The sequence below is a fragment of the Rhopalosiphum padi genome, chromosome 1, assembly GCF_020882245.1.
Source record: "Rhopalosiphum padi isolate XX-2018 chromosome 1, ASM2088224v1, whole genome shotgun sequence".
Lineage (NCBI taxonomy): Eukaryota > Metazoa > Arthropoda > Insecta > Hemiptera > Aphididae > Rhopalosiphum > Rhopalosiphum padi.
In genome coordinates this window covers 15581648-15602789 of record NC_083597.1, presented here as the reverse complement: position 1 = coordinate 15602789, position 21142 = coordinate 15581648, and the positions used below count along the sequence as shown (strand labels likewise).

The 21142-nt window shown below is 28.2% G+C and overlaps 1 protein-coding gene across 3 annotated transcripts; it reads right to left on the bottom strand.

Annotated features, from left to right (window-relative positions):
- LOC132927567 (myosin heavy chain 95F) lies at positions 1-20575 on the bottom strand. Of its 3 annotated transcripts, none has more exons than XM_060992126.1 (23): positions 20234-20575; positions 6703-6887; positions 6548-6621; positions 6188-6317; positions 5948-6115; positions 5606-5868; positions 5394-5543; positions 5072-5331; positions 4850-5007; positions 4617-4781; positions 4297-4520; positions 3855-4052; positions 3573-3797; positions 3264-3471; positions 3067-3191; positions 2768-2884; positions 2485-2708; positions 2350-2419; positions 2145-2284; positions 1393-1501; positions 1211-1328; positions 895-1128; positions 1-768 (listed from the first exon to the last, which is right to left on the bottom strand). In XM_060992126.1, the coding sequence occupies exons 2-23, from the start codon at positions 6884-6886 to the stop codon at positions 620-622; spliced, it is 3693 nt and encodes a 1230-aa protein (XP_060848109.1). In that variant the 5' UTR covers position 6887; positions 20234-20575; the 3' UTR covers positions 1-619. The 3 variants fall into 3 exon arrangements, with proteins under 3 accessions (XP_060848109.1, XP_060848119.1, XP_060848104.1); XM_060992136.1 differs by lacking the exon at positions 20234-20575 and adding an exon at positions 10209-10300; XM_060992121.1 differs by lacking the exon at positions 20234-20575 and adding an exon at positions 7113-7356.
- Between the last annotated feature and the right edge of the window lie 567 nt (positions 20576-21142).

The window sequence follows — 21142 nt, the reverse complement described above, 5'->3', positions numbered from 1 at the left end:
TACATTATAATTTGTTTATTTATTAAATTTTCTCATAAATTGTTTATAAATGGAATATTATTTTATAAATTAATAACTATGATTATAATAAAATATTGAAATAACAATTTTATATATTTGTTTCAAATTCCCAACTTATTATCACAGATTTATATTAATTAATAATTTGTAACGAGTTTTACAATAGATAGGTATATTGATTTTAGTGTTCAATAAGAAACTGTTAAAACATTTAACATTCAATATTTTTTTAAATGATTAGACAATTTGTTAACAAATAATATCAAAAGTGAACATTAATATTTAATTTTTAAATAAATAAAAAACCAAAAAATTATTTTTCAAACTTGGGATTTGACATTGGTGCAACAGTTAAACAACAAGAAAATGATTTTAAAAAAAAATGTTTAAAACAATAATTGAATACTGTAATTTATTTATCACATCTATCACAATCTGATAAAAACCATTCACCCAATTATAGGAACAAAACATAAAATAATACAAAAAAGATCAAAATTGAAAGGAATGTGACATTTTGGATTAATTTTATATCTATAGTTAAAACATTTATTTGATACAATAATCTTGACAGCTGTTGTATATAAACTACATATACTTAATTATTAACATTATTCCTAGTATACGTTTTGCCACCATGTTTTTCCCATTCTTTATTGAAATCATTTTCTAATATTTCAGCACCCCTCTTACGAGTTAATCCTGTTTCATCCAAACTTAGTTCACACATCTGCATATCATCTTTACCTAGAATGAAAATGTATTTTTACTTAATTACCTATATAAGTCATTTTTATTTTTAAATGTAACAAACAAGTTTCTAATGATTAGGTACCCGTTAAATAAATATAATCGGTACTATTAAAGTCTCACCGGCATTAAGTAAAATTGCTGGTTTATCAGGATGTAGTTCCATTTGTCTAGCAACGTATTGTCCATCAAAGTGTGCATACCACCATCCACGATGCTGATCTCCTCCCGATCCAGGTAGTCTAGTAGGTGTACTTGAGCGCACAAATGGAATGCGGAAATAACGTTGACTACTTGTAGGAATTATTGGCTGTACCTTTGCGTTTTGATAATGTTTGATTCCCTTGGACTGATTGGCTACAAAAAAAATTATAATGTAATACACTTACATAAATACCTAATAAATAAAAAAAAACTAATTATAATTTATGGCATTTACCAGTATCCATTATGGAACGAGGTACCCTTTCATTGTCGTCCATGTAAGTACGTTTTTTGTTCTTGGCTTTCCAAGCGTGGTATACCTTGAGGCGACGATGAAATTCTACTCTACAAGCCTATTGCAGAAATTTTATTATTGTTAATCATTAATATAATTAAGCATATTGAATTTAAATTTACCTCTAGTAGTTCAATATCACAAGAAGTGTTGATAGTGTCTCTGAGTTCTGAATACTTCCACTTTGACAAATCATATTTACTTGACGGCTGTTCTACATTTGTAGATCTCCTATTTGATAAAAATATATATATTTTTGTTTATTATATTTATAATATCATTATTTATTATCAGAGCTCGGATTTTATAGCATTTGCTAATAGTTATAGGATACAGATGAAAATAGCAGAATGAGCTATAAATATGTTTTATGCACCAGGGACTCCAAATATGAAATTTTATAATGCTATTTTTTTTGCATATTTGAAGTATTTTTTTTAGGTATTTAGTGTTTTTTTTTTTTGCTAATTTGCATAATATAACATTTTATTTTGTATTTTCAAATTTTCAAATTTGGCAAAACATTTAATCGTATAGTGTAACTCAGGTAAAATAATTTAATATATTATTTAATGAATAAATAATAATTTATTTTATTTTATTCTTATTTTCAGATAATTTTGAATGGTCACCATGCTAAATAATTCAAGTAACTTTAGTAACTAAAAAAATGTAAACCAACATTAGTTTTTAATTAATTGTAAATGTACCTATTAATTCATAAATAATCTTTAGTTAATAAATAAAATTTTTTTTTAATTATGAACAGGATACATTTTTATTTTTGCTTTTTTCATGTTTTTAGGTCATATTATAGCGCATATTTCATTTATTTTTAGTGCTATAAAATCCAAGCTCTGTTTATTATACTTACTTTGTGTAGGTATTAGAGATATCTTCAACAAAACTATTTGTTTCTTGAGCTAATCGTAATGCGAGTTCATGATCACGTCGTTCTTGTTCCATTTGCTCTCTAAACTTAGCTTCAGCTAATGCAGCCTTATCAATCTCTTCCTAAATTTGAAATTTAATTAAAACATAAATATACAACTAGTAATATACTTTTGAACAAAACTTACTTTACTTAAGAATATATCATTTTTATGTATTTCTTCTTCTGCTTTACGTCGAAGTTCTATTTCTATTTTTCTATAAACAAAAATCAGCCATAATATTTAAGTTTAAATGACAAAATTATTAATTGTTTTACTCACTGTTTTTTAATTTGTTCATCTTCTAATTTAGCATGTTCTTCTTTATTCTTAATAGCCTTAACTATTTCCATTTCTTTTTGTAATTTGGCTAAACGTTGTTTTTCAGCTTCAGCACTTTTTTCGGCATTTGCTTTTTGTCTTAAACTCTCCATTTGTGAATTGGCTTCTTTAACCAAACTATTATAAATATTGTTTATTTCAGCTGCTTTGATATTTTCATTATTCTAAAATTATTAATCATGAATTTAAAATAATGACAATTATATAATTTTTAGTTTATTACTCTAATCTTTTTAATAGCTAAATCAAATTCGATTCGCAAATTTTGAGCATCAGACACACAAAGAGCATTGTCTTTTTTAATTTGCCCTGCCAATGTTTCCATTTCATTTAAAATGGTCTAAAAAAAAAAAATAATAATAATTAATAATTGATAAATAATGCATAGTATTGCAATGCTAAAGATACATCTATTAATTTAATACATTTTTAAGTATTTAAAAAAATTGTAAATTAGTTTATTAAATAAAATATTTGTACTACAATCCATAACACAACTAATTAAATAATTGATTAACTCACTTTAAGACTATTTATTTTTTTTATTCCCATATATCTAGGCCTGTGTTTAATTTTTGATAAATGCATTCTCACATTTTTTTGAATTATTATAAGATTTGCTTGTCGATACAATATTTTGTTTTTTACTATAATAAAATCAATGTGTATAAGTATTGGTATATCACTTAAAAAATATTTAAACTGATATAATGTCTTACATTTAATAACAGATAAAGCACACCATTGAGATTGTTTCCAATGTAAAGTAGTCAGATACTTTTGCACCTTTTCAATCATTTGTTTTAAATTTTCTGGATCTGAATGCATAATTGCATCAAATTCAGCAAATTTTCCTGGTCGAAAAAATACTTTTGATACACCAAACTTGAAATCGCCTTCATTAACTCCAACTGCTCTGAACAATGCCTAATATAAATAAAATAAACATACAAATATTACAATAATTATAAATGTATTAATAATATGTTCATATCTATAAGGAAGTATATCTCATACTCATTAATTACTTTAGAAAATATTCTTGGATCAAGGCGTGCAAGCTTTGGAGGCAGTCTTTGCTTGTACATATCATAAAGTTGTTGAAATGGAGCACGTGATGGAAAACCTTGTTGCATAAGCTCTAATACACTCGTCATGCCAGAACATTGCAATTGTGACAGAATTGATCCACCATCTATCAAGTGATCCACCATTTTGTCATTTGGTTTAATACAACGAACAAAGTTTGTACCCTATAAAATAATTAAAACATATGACACATTGATTTATTCCAGAATAACTTAACTTACAGTGCTCCTTAATTTTTCCATAAGTTCAGCCAATTGACTTTTAAATTTTGATCCAACACTTATAAAATTCAACTTTCCTTTGTTTGCACACAATGTGCTTGTAGCAAATAAACTTTGTAAGAATGGATTGTTACTTTCTTGAACTAGACCTTCCAAGTTGGCATGAAGAGCATCATTATTTTTATCAATGAATTGACTCTGTAATACAACAAATTTATTAAACCTTAAATAAAGAAATACAATTTTATGAAACTATATTTCAATTATAATAAAATAAGAAAAGCAATAGATTTTGTACATAAGGAAGAAGACAATTTAAATATTAATTGTAATACAAATTTAGTACAGTCCATAAATATTAAATAAAATGTTTAAGCTAATTAAATTTTGAACTTAAATAATAATAAATCTAATACTAAAAGAAATATATATTGGTTCTTACAGTTTGGTAACACACTGCTCCAGCAAAATGTCTAACCATAAAACCTTCATCATCTCGTATTTCTCGATGAGCTTTGAGTCTTGAAGCCCTAGCTAATGCAAGTCTGAAATGCCCCTGCCATCGTTTGTGTACTTCAGTAGTAAAATGTTCTGAACTTTGTTTTGGTAGCTTTGATTCTTCATCCAATAAATTGAATATACCACCATTTTTTGATTCAATTAAATCTGAAAATATACCATAATCAAACAAATTTAATAGTTGGTATGACACCATATTTTACAATTAATTATGTCTTATTTTTACTAGTTTATATTTTTTACCTATACAATCTTGATTGTCAACAAATTCAATTTTTCTAACAGCTAAACCTTCACGCTCATAAAGCATTTGTTCTTCTTTAAGTATGCGTTCATTGAAAAATTGTTGAAGTTTTTCATTACAGTAGTTTATACAAAATTGTTCAAAACTATTAACAGTGAAATATTCTAAAAGAAAACAATAATCATAAAAATATTTTTGTAGTTCTAATATTATAGTAAGATTAATTTCTTACCAAATCCAGCAATATCTAATACTCCTATGTAATAATTAGACGCCTTAGATGGTATACTTGAATTTATCCTATGAACAATATTATCAAATAGTTTTCCATAAATGGCTTTAGCAAGAGCATCTCTAGCATTATTTGCTTCATATTGCTTTAATGGTACCCTATTATTTGAAATTGATATAATTAGTAAATATAGTTAATAAAATTATTAATATTTTCTCATACATAATTACAGTCCCCTTGAGTCCACCTCGATTAGTCATCATCACTTTAGTAATAAGTGCTTGTCGAAGCTCATCAACGTCAACAGATAGCAATTTGGCAACTACAGACAAACTACATTCAGTTTGTTCTGTCACTTTACAACCACCTTTAGTGCTTTCAGTGTTCTCTTCAAATTCTATATTCCCTAAGTGTAAAACAGCTGCTACAATTGTGTAAATGTCACATCTTTCTTTGTTTGATAGTCCAAGTCTACTCAAAGCCTACAATTAATGAAATAACATAATTATACAATTTTAAAATATAGATTAAAGAAGTAACTAACTTCATCCATAGTAGAAAATCCTTTGACATCATCTAACATTGGATCTTTAAGACCCCCTTGTTTATTTTGAAGTTTACTCTTTTGATCATTTTCTAACATTTTACTAGTTTGGTTGCTAGTAAAATATTGAGTGCAGCCTTTCTTCAAATACTATAAAAATATATGATATTGATTTTCTATAGGCTATATATATTTTCTTCAAGTTAACTTACATTAAAAGCATCAGGATTGTCAAGTGATAATTTACCACGTAAATCAAGTGGGGCTCCAGCACATAACAAATAAAATACATGGTAATTACGTTCTTCTGAACTTTGAATACAGACTCTAGATTTTTCTAGAAGATAATGACTGATATATCCTCCAACAACAGAACATGAATTATCAAAATGAACTTCCATAAATTTTCCAAACCTTGATGAATTATTGTTACGTGTTGTCTTAGCATTCCCAAAAGCTTCCAAGACAGGATTTGCTAAAAAAATTTATACATATATGAGTATAATACAAACATTTTTTTTTTAAGTATTGAACAATAAAATTAAAGTAATTACCATCTAAAATGTTTTGATCAGCTGCTGGTCCATTAGAAGATCCCCACTGATAGCATAGGTATCGTAACAGATGCTTTGTCGATTCTGTTTTTCCAGCACCTGACTCACCAGACACAATAACAGATTGTGATTGTTTAAGCACTTTCATATCCCGGAATGATTTGTCAGCTAGATATCAATTAGATAATGGGTTTTTATACTTGAAATTTCTTTTTAAAATTTATTTAAGATAATAGGTACCAATTGCAAATATATGTGGTGGTAAAACGCCAAGAGATTTCCCTTTATACTTTTGCATAACATCAGCTGAATAAAGATTTTTGATTTCTATATATGGATTGACAGATATCAATATGTTAGCAACATAGGTCTGAAAAATTCATACTTATTAACGATTTTTCATAAAATGAAAAGTTGTTAGAGATTATTTATAAATAATTATTGCAGTAACTTAAACTTAATCATTTATCTCCTAAAGATAAGTACTAGACAAGGTATAATATAACTTAATGTTTTTAGTTTAAATTAGATTAATTTTAAAATAAAAATATAATATTGAATAGGTAGGTACAATGAAAAAAAATATTTTTAATCACTTACATAAATCTTATCTTTTGAATATCTTATTTTGACATTATTTAATAAAGTGGCTTCGTTCAAATGCATCAGAGAACCTGTAAATCAAGAATACAACTCAGTTACCACATTTGTTAGGTTTGTCTTGGATTTGTAGTATAATATAATATTATGCTTACAATTATCATCGACATCCTTATTGTCAAAATGGGGATCGGCTGTATAAACACGGTCTAGAGGTAGTGTAAAATGAGCTTTTGATGTTCCTACAGGTTGTACAGTGACCTCATCCATTCCTAGATCTATGATCGTGGCCAGTACAAAGCCCTCTTTGGGGTCTGGCACCCAGACCACTTGTTCCATCCTGAAAAAAGAACACAGATGTTTTTACTAGTCGAAAGTTAATTAAAAGGTAATCAAAAACCTCTAGACAAGCCATATTATAACGGTTAATGACAAATATTATTATTTTATTATGGCACACATAAACAATTTAACGGGCGATGAGTGCTGGCTGGTAATCGAGGATTAGTATTATTTAGAAAACCGATGCTTCGAAGATTTTTTGCGATCAAACGCAGCATTTTACCTTTTGGCCATTGCGGACGGACGTTTCTCGGGGTGTGGGACTTATTGTGTCCGGCCTTTTATGGCGGCATGTGTGTCGGCGGAAACTGAAGAGCGACAAACGCACCGAACGGTTCCGTGACGACGGGGGCCGCGGCGGACCAAGGCCATCGCAATATAATATGGTCCGTACGACGGCCGCCTACGAAAGTTCAACACTTCAACGTAACATTTCGCCAGTGTTTCGCACGACAATAAGGTCGCCGGTGATGGTGGGGGGGGAGGCGATTGATAGTAGTACTACTGCCGCGCCGGACGAGTTTACTACTGCACTCGTCCTATAACCACGGTCACGTCGTGATTACGGTCATAACGTCATTGGTCATTATGCGTTCTGCGATGATACCACAACCATTGACAATATTGTAATTTGTAGTTGTGGAAATGTCGCTACAGATATTATCCGAACACACGGTTTACCTCTACGCAAATGACATCCGTAGATCGTCCGTATAGACTATAAGTGTACGTCAAGTACTCGAGTGATACGTATTTATAATGTTACCGTTCTTTGTTCCGCGTGACATATATTATCATAAATTCAATAGGTCATAGATAATAAAGAATTGAATGCCAACCGGTAAAGGGGTTATTGGCGATTCTCGCGGGACCCGATTTAAGATATATATTTATAACAATATAGGCATGGTCTCCCCGTGTCCTGAGGTATATCGATTCGCGATGCATAAACATTATTTGATTTTTAATAATGTAATGTATTATGTATTTATGTATTATAGGCCAAGCCAAGATTGTTACACAAGTACCTACCTACAGTCTACATATATAAGAAAATATTAAAATCGGTAATGTAATAATAACTAATACCTAGGTAATTCAAAATAATGTACCCAATACTTTATTACTTATTACATAGAATTTACTTCCGTTTAGGTTTTATGCATTGGTATAATGTCATTATTTCAAGTTCAAATTAAAGTTTTTTTTAAATTAAAATTTAATTAAATTTATTATGTGGGTATTGTATGTGGTAATTTACTAAAAAAAGGAAAAATAATAGTCACAGTGGAAAATTAACAGATTTGTACACATAACTCATTGTTAATCATTAATCAATGTCTGACACTGACGCTTCTAAACACTTTAAAGGATTCGAAATTAGTTTTTAGTTTCAAAAGTTATACAATTAGACTGTTATATAGTGAAGGTATACTGTTACCGTATTCAAAAACCAGTCAGGTGCTAAGTTATTACTTATTAGTTATTACATTACAAGAAATATAACGATATAGAGGTCAATCATTCACCTAACCTAACGTTCCGTTCTAAAAATTTCTTTTCCGGAAAAACAATTAAAATATGTCTAAGCTACGTATAATTTCATAAGTTTATACATTTTTGAATATCTACCTATATAAAAAAAAATCAAGAAAGTCGGTTTGCTGTATAATATATCTCGAGAGTAGGTACCTATTACTTGCATTACCTAATCGTTCAATATAATATATTTGCAAACGATAAACGATTTTAAGCTCTTTGCTCGGTAGTCGGTATAATTTATTAATATTACTATTAGCAGTTTCTGTAACTAGGTCTCGTTGTCAATATTCAATAAATTAGTTGGTTTTTATCCCATAATTAGTTTTGTAAATGGGAACAATATAAGGAACTTGGAATCTTGTTGAACGATTGAACGAGAAGGAAAATTAATTGTTTAAGAGGACGTGTCACCCCAGAAAAATATGCCGTAAAAACATGTTTTCGTACTTCCAATAATACGGCTTACTGAAGGGTTTTACGTGAAAAACACCTATTATGAAATTTGTAGAGGAGAATTTTATCTAGAATCGTATAGAGCCTGATTTTCACACATTGTTATATGTGTCATGTGCGACGTGCGTACTATAATGGGGTTCGCTGTGCTAGCTGTAGAATTCTGCGAGCTGTAGGGGACAGGGGTGCTCACTAGTCACTGGTCAGCATGATTTTTATTTTTCGTCAATGATAGTAGACGCCAGTGGCCACTGGCCAGTAAATTAAACATAATTAAACACATTTATTGGTGTCTGCAGCATGGCGTAAATTTGCCATGTTAGAAGGCAGGGGGGCTAAAATTATAAACATAGAACAGGCTCGCGGAGGGTTTCACCTCCCGTACCCCCTACATATAAATGTATATAAAAACTTCAAAATTATTTTATTTAACGGCATATAATACATAACTTTTTATCGTTGTCGTTATAAAATATTAACGTATAGCTCAATTATTTTAATTTTTTTAGAAATATACAATACAAAATTCATACGTGAAGCTTAAATGTTCACATAACACATACCTATCGGATATCCTGATTAGAAATTAAGTTTTACATTTTATAATTTTCTCTAATAAATAACCTTGAATTTCTTGAAAAACTTTAAAAAAATGTAGGGGGGCTGAGTCCCCCTAAGTCCCCCCCCCCCAATTTACGCATATGGGTCTGTAGAGTATGAAGATGAAATAGATTTTTTCAAAAATTATTTCTCCTTGCCGTCACTTCAGTGCATATTATATATTGCATAACATGTGTGTTATTATTAGATAGGTATGTTATGTAAACTTTAATCAACGCTATACGTACGAAAATAATAAATAACAATGAATTCACAAAAGACTATAGTTTATAAATATGCAGATGCCGATGTATAGGTGAACAGTAAACACAGTGTACACTACTGCACCTGTATGGCTGTATATATATATATATAACAAATAACAATTATATGAATTAAAGTGTAGGATATTTTATATTTATATATATATTTTATTTTATTGTTGTCAGTGAGCGATAATAGCAACGACGACGCGACTTCGATTAATAATGTATAAATTTCACACTTGTGTAGTTGTGTAGAAGTGTAGATGTAGAATGTTCTATTCTCATAAAGGTAGGTATTATTATCACGTGTCTTTAATCTCTATTACTATTCAGTTAATCGTTAACCGCACAGATACCATTGTGATGGCATTATCTACGTATAGTGTATTATAATAAAATACATAATTATACTCGATGATATTGTATATAACATAATATATAGTAAATATTATATTTACCTAATTAAACTTTTCGTACGCTTGCAAATAGATCAGTGAATGACGGTGATGCCCGATTGCGATCCGAATTCAGGTAGCCTTATTGCGTCCTAAATATAAGTAGGTACATATTCTGATTAAGTCCGAACACAAATTGGTTCCCAAAATAACGTATCTACGTATAAATAAAATAGGTATAGTAAAAATATAAAATTATTTAATTATTTAATTATTTTTACATGTAAAATACATAAATATCAACTTTAAGTTAAAATAACCATTAATTTATAAATCGTAATAATATATTTAAATTACTTAATGGTACATATGCTATAATTTGCTCATCGCACATTCATAAGAGTTTTTTTTATCGAAATAACGCCTCTGCGTGACTGCGTGTATATAATTTATAAATAGACATTTTTGAATAAAACATTGTAGTATTATAACACACATAATACAGTCAAGTTTATATGCAAATGTTTGCAAATTTTAATAGAATAGCTAAAATAGTAGTTTAAGACTTCAAGACTACGAGAAATAAAAACATTACATAGTACATACACAATGCAATTATACTATAGGTAAAAAACTGATTAACGATTAAGACGTATTAACACTATTAACTACCTATGTGGCTATGTCTTATGTGTATTGACAATAACCTATTGTGAATTTAAGTATAGTTTGGCCTGTTTTTTTGTATGAGTTCACGAAAGAGTATTGTTATTTTAGATTCCGAGTGGTGTGATTACCTAGTGTGAAGGAGATTTTTGTTTTACTTCAATGGTTAAAGTGTTAAACATTTGTTATTAGGAAAGTAAAACGTTCAATAGATTTCTATTTATTAAGTTAATGAAAAAATCATGAAAGAGCATATCTACTCATTGTCTCTTTTATGACTTATTACTTTACAGACTGCAGTTAGATATGACTTTATTATTTTATTCGCCACTCGGTACAGGTACAGATGACGTGCAGTAGAAATAATATACAATAACACGTCATATTAATATAGTATACAGGAATTTTATCGTTTGACGGAGTGTAATTTCGAAAGTATTGTGAATAAATACTAAATAGCTTTAATTCTACCATACAATTATTTCCTGAGGAAGAAGCCGAGAAGCAATACTTTATATATTTTAAACTAATTTTTCTGGCTGACTGAGTGCTCGAAAGCATCACGCGTAGAATCGAAATGTGTGGGAAACCTATATAATCATAATCAAGATAGTACTTATTTTTGACTATCGTTTTTTCCCCACTCTGCATAATATCGTATAAAATATACCACTGGTTAATTTGGTTTTAGCGGTGTTGCATATACACACGCGTTTTATTATACTTACTATATTATTATAGGTGCCTATTTATTTATAATGTAATATTTGACGTGATAGTATGTAATAGGTTCTTATGTAGTTATGTATATGTATAATATAATAATATAAGTACAATATAAGTACATATTGTACTGTATCATATGCATAAACGCGTTACTGCATTTCGTTACAGTTGTCAGTTTGTCACCATCATTGAATGTATTGTCGCGTGACATGATGGCGACTTGCACGTATAGTACCATGATAACTGATAAATAAAAACCGTGTGTTCCAGCAATAAGTATAATACTTAATAATAATAATAATATAACAATATCACGAGTTATGTTCTCACGTGAAGACTAGGTACTGAAATACGAGTAATATAATATGGAGGTGTTTATGCAGTATGCGGTGACGCAGTCGCGAATGAACATAATAAATGTATTATTATTCATAAGCAAACAGATTACAAAGCGATTCGTTATTAAAAAGTAAATGTTAATTTTATCGAAAAATTTTAACGCATTTGGAAATATTATTTATTAATTTTAAGTCATTTTACATAGGTAATTAACTTATAAATTATAATAAAACTGCATTTTTACAATTATTTGTCGTTATAATAATGTTTTACTTTTCACTATTTTGAATAATAAATTAATAACATAATTTTAATTTCATATTCTAAAGTTTGAAATTTGAACGAGGTAGTTACTAGTTAATTAACTATATTGTTATATATCTATTATAAAACCATAAGTACTTATAGTGTAAAATAGTGGCTTATCACATTTTAGATTCTAAATTGCTATGAATATAGGTATCTATAGGTTTTCATATGATATGTGTGTGTAATTAATATATTTTGAATTACAATTAAAAAACTAAAAGAGTTATGAGAAATCGTTTTTTAAGCGAGAATATCGAGGTTCGTTAAAATCCTAATTTCAATCGCTCATTAACCATAATAAATTATCAATTATTGTCGATTTATTCTCAATTTTTTTATTTTTTTTAAATATTACTGTATTATAGTTTACCCACCACTGTTAGGTTAACGATAAAAAAGTCAAACTCATAGAATCTATACAAAGTACGAGATGTAATATTTTGTCCTTCACGGTTTCACAATTCCATCTTTTGATAGGTACAAATACGTACATAATACATATTGTGTTAAGTATTGTCAACACTCTATACCGTTACATAAAGTATATTTATAATTTTTATAATGATGTGTAGTACGCGTTCTAAAGGCGATTACCGTTTTCGTAGTAGAAGTTACTATATGAAATAAGAACACGAATTGTCTTCTTAGGATAATAAGATCGTATTGATAATCTACTCATACATAAAATATCTTACAAAGGAAGTTTTAAGTAGTACTTCAGAGTACGTTACAATTAAGACTTTATTGAGATTTGGTGGCTCCCCTGGCAAACCACTGCATTAGTGTTCCCTTCCAAAATGGGAATATATGTATTTGACAAGTCCCATGCATTTCGTATAGGTACAGACGTACAGTTATGCTATAAATACATACCTACCTAGTTTACGAGAATATTGCCATACATATATAAATTATACGTATTAAGAAATTTCATGCAAAATTAATTGTCAATATTTCAAATAGTGTGCTCCAACAGCCTTAAAATAAATAATTTTTATACAATAAAAATAGAGCGAGACTTTACTGTTGTAACTTATTAAATTAAATATATGTTTTTCAAATATTACGTGAAAAAATTATTACATAACTAGTATTGAAATTTGCGCCCCTTGCCCATCCTCTTGCTCTGCTCTGAATATGGCCCAGATTATAATAATGCACTTTAAAATCGAATTAGGTACTTTACATTTTATATTGATCGATTACAGTTTACGTGATTGAATTTAAGCCGAGTCAATTGTTTCCGTCTTGTAAATGTACAGCATTCCAAGTTATCATTCAGTAGAATCAATGTTTAGTTGTTAGCTATTGAATATTGGAGTGAAAATCGAAAATTATCAAACTTTGAGGTAAGAAAATTATCCAATGTATTTCATAGGCTTGTATTAATGTTATTGTTTTTAAGTGAGATAAAACTAGGCATTGTAAAATAATATGATTTTAAAATGCTAATAGTTCACTTAAATATTTAAATATCGATTAAAGCTCATTTTTTTTATCTGCTTTTTAATTTTAAGATAACCTAAACAGTATTTTTATTTCTTAACTTTAAATGTATTAACTCTAATATTTAAGTTAACAACATAAAATTGGGTTTGTTTTCTAAACTTAGATTTGTTTTATGTTTATAAGACGTTTGTTTACGTTGTTTTCGACATCGTGTCATGTCGGTTCGGTGTCCTCTAAGTCAATTATAACTATTAGGACTTTAGGAGAAACCACATAAATTTAAAATAATATTACAGACTTTATATATGCACGAGTGATAATAACATAATCATATGGAGTATAGGCATAGAATACTATAGTATTCTTTGGTATAGGTGACAACTACCAACGATTAGTAAATAGTAGGTAGTGATGGTTAGGTTAAGTTATTGTAGTTATTCCAAAAAAAAATTCAATGACCTATTCACCTATTTAATGTTACCGTCTCACCGAAAAACGCTTTTAATAACCTTTTTTCTTAAATAGAAATAAAAATTAAATGGGTATATAAATTCAAAAAAGATTAGAAAATATTTTTATTTTAAAATCAGATAAAAGTTAAACGGGTCAAACACCTAACAAATATTATCATAAAAACAATTATCATCTTACAATTCTGCAGTAAAGTATTATAATTATATAATTTATAGTATCTACCTACATTAAAAGCAAAATCATTACTTAAAAAATCACAAAAATATGTCGAGTAAAATGTAAATGTGTATGTGTTAAGTAGGCACATTAAATGAATCACTGCAGCTGTACATAGATAAAATATGAAATTATGAGCTGTCTGGAGTTCAGTTCTATACCTACTTACTAAATATTTATAATTTTTACATAGTAGCGGCGTAGTGTAATATAATTCTATAAACAAATTAAATGTGACAATTGTTATTTAATAACAAATTTAATACTTTAAAAACTTAAAACGGTACAAACAATATGAGTTCTGTGTTCACAGTTTGTTATGTATTTATAGTAATCGCGTGACATTCTTCGAAGACGAGTTATTCGATCGGCTTTGAAGTTAGTGCGTAAAGCATTTCCAGGAAGTAATCGTTGAATCAATATTAAAATACTCAGAGGTTTTTATTATAGTAGGTACAATAGATGCATAAATTATTTTAGATCATTACTATTTTATTTGATACATTTTAGATAAAAATGTATTACTGCAATTATAATTAAATATTTATCACAATCGTTTTTTACTGTTTTTAGAGTTTATTTTACATAAATATTTATTTGCTATAGATTATGTACGTAGGCCATCGTATCTAAATATTCTAAATTTCAAAGAGCCGTATCAAAATTAACGAAATGAATCGAAAATAATTTTTAATAGCTATATATTATTTAATGTACTACTTTGAATATTAAACATTTGCACGAGTACTTAATTCATGAAATAAATGTATTAGTGTATTTATTATTACATAGGTATATTGTATTTATTATATTTTTAATACACATTTTCTTCCATATTACTTATACTTTATAACTAAGTAGAAAATAACGTATAATACAACTATTATTAAATTTAAAAATTTAATGATAGAACTATAGTATTTATTAACTATAATTATTGCGTAAAATGAATAATATTTAAAATGTAGTTTTAGTTTTGTATTGTAACAAAGTAACTTGTAATACGATTATAGTAGTGATGATTGTACTATAATAATACAAGCATTCTGCGAATAAAATGGTATTCACTTTACGGTCTATGAAAGTTATTTTTCGATTTTTGTTATGATTCTAAAAAACAACGACAGTTGTTTCCAAAATAATTGGATTATTATCCATAGTTTATTGAGAACAGTAAAAATACAGATAAAATAATATATCTACCATGCGTTTGTTTTATATTATGAGTATAATATGACAAAAGAACTTAAATATTTTCACTGTAATACTGCAATAGTCAAGGTTAGGTATGATTAGTTCTTTACTATGGGTAGGATATGTGGTATAAACCCTTACCCCTATTAGCTTTGTTTGTAAACTGTTGTGTATTCAAATTAAATACAAATTTATCAAGTATTAAAAATATTAAAAACCGTAAGAAATATTTTATGCCCACATCAGAAGACATTTTCTATTACGCCACTGGTTATAGTATAATGCAAGACACTTTAACCGTGAAAAAAATATAAAATATAAAGATTGATGACCAACCATTAATTCTTAGTGAAGCGTATCGATTCATACTACTCGAATATACACTAGAAGTCAACGATCGGCTATACATTTTTATACAACCTCTATTATGAAAATTAAAGAAATGTTGTTCACTTCAGTTATTCATTTAATGTGAAAAAATAATGAAAATAGGTTATCCATTAAGCGCGTTATTTGAGATAAAATTGTTATTGCTTTAACTACTAATTTTTCGATATATTATACTATAGTCTATAAGTCATGTGTATCTTCAGTAGTATAGCTCAGGGAGGAGGGATGTTGTAAGTGTAGTAACAAATCCCTCGTTATAAAAATTATTTTATATAAATTAGTTTTCGAAAATAAATATATTTGTATTGACAAACATATTTATTTTTTAAATTACTTATATTATTACTATATTAGGGTTATTATTTTTCATAATCTATTCTGGCCTATCTATTATGGAAACTCAGGCTATGCACCTGGATATATTGTATAAACTATAAAAGTAGAATAAACAGCTGAGTCAGTGGCTGCAGATCTAACGGATTATTGTAACAATGACATATTGCAAACGTACCGGTACTTCGAAAAATAGGTTTTTCTCACAGAAACCAGAATGCACGACGGCCGCGATGCAATATGATTGTTTATATTATATTATTATAAATTTGTAAATAATAAATAGTATAATATTATACTATAATTTATTATTCTGCGTGAAATAATGCAAATAATATTATATCACTTTTATGCAATGCAGTTGTTTTCTCTCGTATGATAGTACCTACATAAATATTTTTCTTATTAGTCCAAATTGTCATAAGTAGGTATATAAAACGTTTTCACAAATAAAAAGCTTGTGTCGGTAAACCATTCGTTACTCTCCAGTATTGCATAATATATGGTCTCTGTTGTAAATTATGACGTTAGAATATAATATTATACTGCAGCGATGTTTAATGCGATAATATGTGTTTAAACAGTTGCAAGCCGTTTATAATAAAATGCAGGTGTTAGCGCTATTTTATAATATACATATCTATCTAATATAATAGGTACATACCGATGTTATTATTATTATAGTTTTGGTCTGATGAGTTAACGGAAAAAAAAAACAAAAATAACGAAAAGGTAAAACATATGTATTATTACACCAAAAATAAGCAGATTGAAGTCTTGTATATTGAACACACTACTCTTATAAGTTATAACGTATTATATGAGTGTTATATATTATATATTGTAATGTATAATGTATTCATATTTTCGAAAAACTCCATTGTAGAGAACGTTTACGCACGTAAGCCTTGTATTTATATATAACACCAGACGGAAATTATTAGCGCGTAAGAGTGCGTCGACGAAGGAAGAACACTTTACTGTAATATATCATAAATTCGATATAAATCTCGCAGGAAGTTTGTCGTATATATCAGTATATCACATGTCATGTTTTCAAAAAAGAAACTAGGTGTGTACTAGTGTACTATGTACGTTTATAGCATATGTACATAATTTTAAGTTATCCATTACTACTACAACTGTTTAAACTAGGTACCTACTGGCTACTACTGTATTCGGTTATTCGGTATATACATAAGTGGGTACTTACTGCCTACTGGCTATTATGTACGTAGTACGTACTTACTAACTACAACTCACGTATTACTGCAGTACAATATAATAATATAATATTATATACATGTTAACTGGTTATTTAAGTATATAATATTATGTTATTATCGTATATATATATATATGTATATCGACGCAATTATACTGTCACGACCGAGAACTTTCTTAATTTTCACCTAATATAGAAAACGAAGGTAATTATTTGAACCGTGTAAAAGCACTTGGTTTACCTGCAAAATGAATAAAAAACAGATTCTAGAAAACGGGTATATACCTACTATACCGACCACGGTTTCATGTAATTCGATAGTGGTTTTATATTATTTTATTTTACGAACGCGGGAATGCACGCAAGCAGACTGCCGCTGCAGAACAATACTAACGAGCTATTTGATTGCGACGATTTGGTAAAAAAAAAAAATAAATTAACGTGAATTGTTGTTGTCGTGACGTTATGATGTCAACGAATAAATTATTTAACTATAATTCATAACCGTTATTTTATGTGGGATCGATCCAACCTTACCACAATATTACCACGACAGTCAGTAGTCTATATATTTAAAAATCAAAATGTCTGTAGTCATTATGGATGTGCACGACTGAATACTCACGCTAGTCGAGATGTACATACCTATCTGAAATCTACTCATTTACTCGTACTATGTATAGTATACAAAATGTCTGCAGAATCCAATCTACATCGAAACAACCGTTAAATGTGTAGCGAAACACGACCGTAAAAATATATAATAAAATACAATAAATGTGACCGAACAATTGGCCTCATTGTATGTTGCAACGCTGTATTATTGCTATGATTAAAATATCATCGTTAGCATGGTATGCTAGGTGATTTAAATGTAGAGAGTGAATAAATATTGAATGGTCGAATTTTTTTGGAATATTTTAGTTGTAATTTTTTTACTTGTTAGTTATTGACTGCATGGAGACACAGCAGACAAGCCAATTCGGCGTTAGAAGTTCGATCGGCACCACGATTAAAAAATATATTAAAAATATGTTTCATCGAAATTTAAATTTGAAATGCTTATATGTAAAGGAAATTGAGCATTTGGAATATTTTAAAGTTTTTAAGGTTTCTATAAGAACAACTTATTAGAAACCTTGTATTATTAAGTTTCAATTTTTAACTGATAAAATTAAAAATTGTATACATTTTTAACCATCTACTTGCCTACAAAATAGTTCGTAAATATTCGTGAATTCGACGAAGTTAATTAGTATTTTAATTTAAGATGCTTAAAAAATTGTGAATTTATATTTTTAAATCTCTGTATTCGCGATTTATGATTAATCTTGTATTACATCTTTATTACCAAGCATAAAAATGTTTATAAACATTTATAAAAAAAACTAAAGAAATTAAAAATTTTCATATGCCTATGAAATATAATTTAAAATTAGTCTAAATGTTTTGAAAATATCATAGTATATAAAACTATAATTTAAGCAATTGTAAAATGTTTCGAGTATCTACGGTTAATATTTTTGTTTTAAACCACGTAAATATTCACATTACTCTACGATATATCGGTATTGACTATTCATTTACAAGTTACAAACAATTATAAATAATATAATAATTGCTCTTATACAATATATTAGATGTTTTTGACACTAATTATTTCAACATACCATACAACATATAAAAAAAATAATATACTAATATTACATGCTACAAAAAATATCCATAGAAATACAGGCTGAAGATAGTCTCCACGTAAAATTGTATTTCGTATGAATTCAAATTAGCACGTCCGTAATGGACCGTAGTGACCTACTCTATGATGAAGTTCACTAAAAACCTGCTATACAGCAGAGAAATTTTCTTGGTTTTTTTAAAAATTATTTTTCATTATTAAATTATTTATATTTATGCAAAAATAACTACTAAATAACTGGTACTACTATAAGTTTAATAATATTTAAGCAGAAGTACTACATCGGTGTCAAATTATGTTTGTTTATACATTTTTACATAGTTGCATGACTTTATTTAATAGTGAATACATTCTCACATTTTGTGTTTTTAATTTTTAATTCATTTTATTTATAATTTGTTTTTTGTGTTTTCCAGAATTTTAGTTGTTGTAGAGTTAAGACGGGTAGAATAATAATGAATATTATAAAAAACCTATGTGGACATTTAATGTCAAAGTGTAAAACAATCCAATCAACATTACTGAAATTAAAGTACCTGATTTTTTTAAAACGTACTTATATAAACATAAATATTGTAAATATATCGTGTAATAAACATGTTAACAAAGGTGGTGTACCTGTAAGTATAAGAGCTCAAAATAGTTTTATTATTATTATATTTATTGAAAATCTTGTCTTGTAGATAGGTACTAATTGTTAGTTGAAACAATGATATGAGGTAGATTTTTTATTATATTATTTATATTAAGTTTTCTTTTAATGAGGTTTAGATGAATCGTTAAGCGGGAGTGGGATCGTAAAGTTTTTAAAGGGTAAATAGTATTTTTGAAAAGGTATTACATGCAAATCTGAGTGTAAAGTATGATAGGAGACATAGGGAGGTGCACATATTATTATAAGCAGAGTGTGGTTTATTGGAATAATTGCATTTTTTTGTCGATTTGAAGGTTTGGCTGATCACAGTATTTATAATGATTAATGATATTGATAAATAGTATACACAATTTTCTTGTGCTAGGTTGGGTAGAATTTTTAAGCTGATTAAATAAAATAAATTATTATATATTAACCTGGTTAAGATGTTTGATGAAGCCTCGATAGTAGAATATTATGGCAACAGGTAAAATGGAACTCGAAGAACGTGGAGTATTAGCACTAATTAATGTTACTTATTGTAATGACAATAGTAATGATCACAACTATGCACTATTAGAATTATTATATTAGGTATCAACGGTCGTCGATTGATCGTTAACTAACAACCGGTGAGGACAGCACTGGCTCACAGACAATAAAGTTTAATACTATAATATTTATAACACATCAATCACACATAACCATCAAATGACAACAAGAGCGCGTATACACTCGCGTCCACATACGACACGCGGAACGAGTTGTTTTAGTACTAGATAGTGTCTAGAGTAAATGTGTAATACGGTCGACAGAGGACGGACACGGATGGAACCGGTGGCAAACGGGCAGGTTGGCTAGCTATATCGTGACGGTACGGTGAGCATAATAGTCGTATCTTTGGAGGGGATGGACTAAGAGGGATTAGTCCATCCGCCACCTGCCTAAGTATTGACCAAAGCCCGCTAGAAATATCAATGCTCTATATAATTTTATTATCTATAGGTACTCGTTTATATATTCGAGAATATTTATTTTTTTTACTTGGTTAAAGACATAAGTAAGCAGTTTCCATTTTAAATTCAATTACTGTAAAATATTTTAATCGAAAAACGGCTAATGAAAAACAATTAAATATATTATAATTATTAAATAATATTTAAAAACATTTAACTCAATATTAGCGTTGTCTGCTTCAATATTGTAGAATTAAATTTATAAATATACATGTTAATAAATACCTGTTACAGACTATAGTATATGGAGCTAAATATCGACGAATGGATCACAGCAAAAAAAATTGTATCACCGTCCATATCGTCAGTCGGCTCGGGAAACTATTAATA

What these genes read in the sequence shown, in the direction of transcription:
- LOC132927567 (XM_060992121.1), bottom strand. An exon ending in TGATCAAAACATTTTAGATG is followed by an intron (nt 5,869 to 5,947) that starts GTAATTACTTTA and finishes AAATTTTTTTAG; the next exon opens with CAAATCCTGTCTTGGAAGCT. An exon ending in AAAAAATAAATAGTCTTAAA is followed by an intron (nt 2,885 to 3,066) that starts GTGAGTTAATCA and finishes TTTTTTTTTTAG; the next exon opens with ACCATTTTAAATGAAATGGA.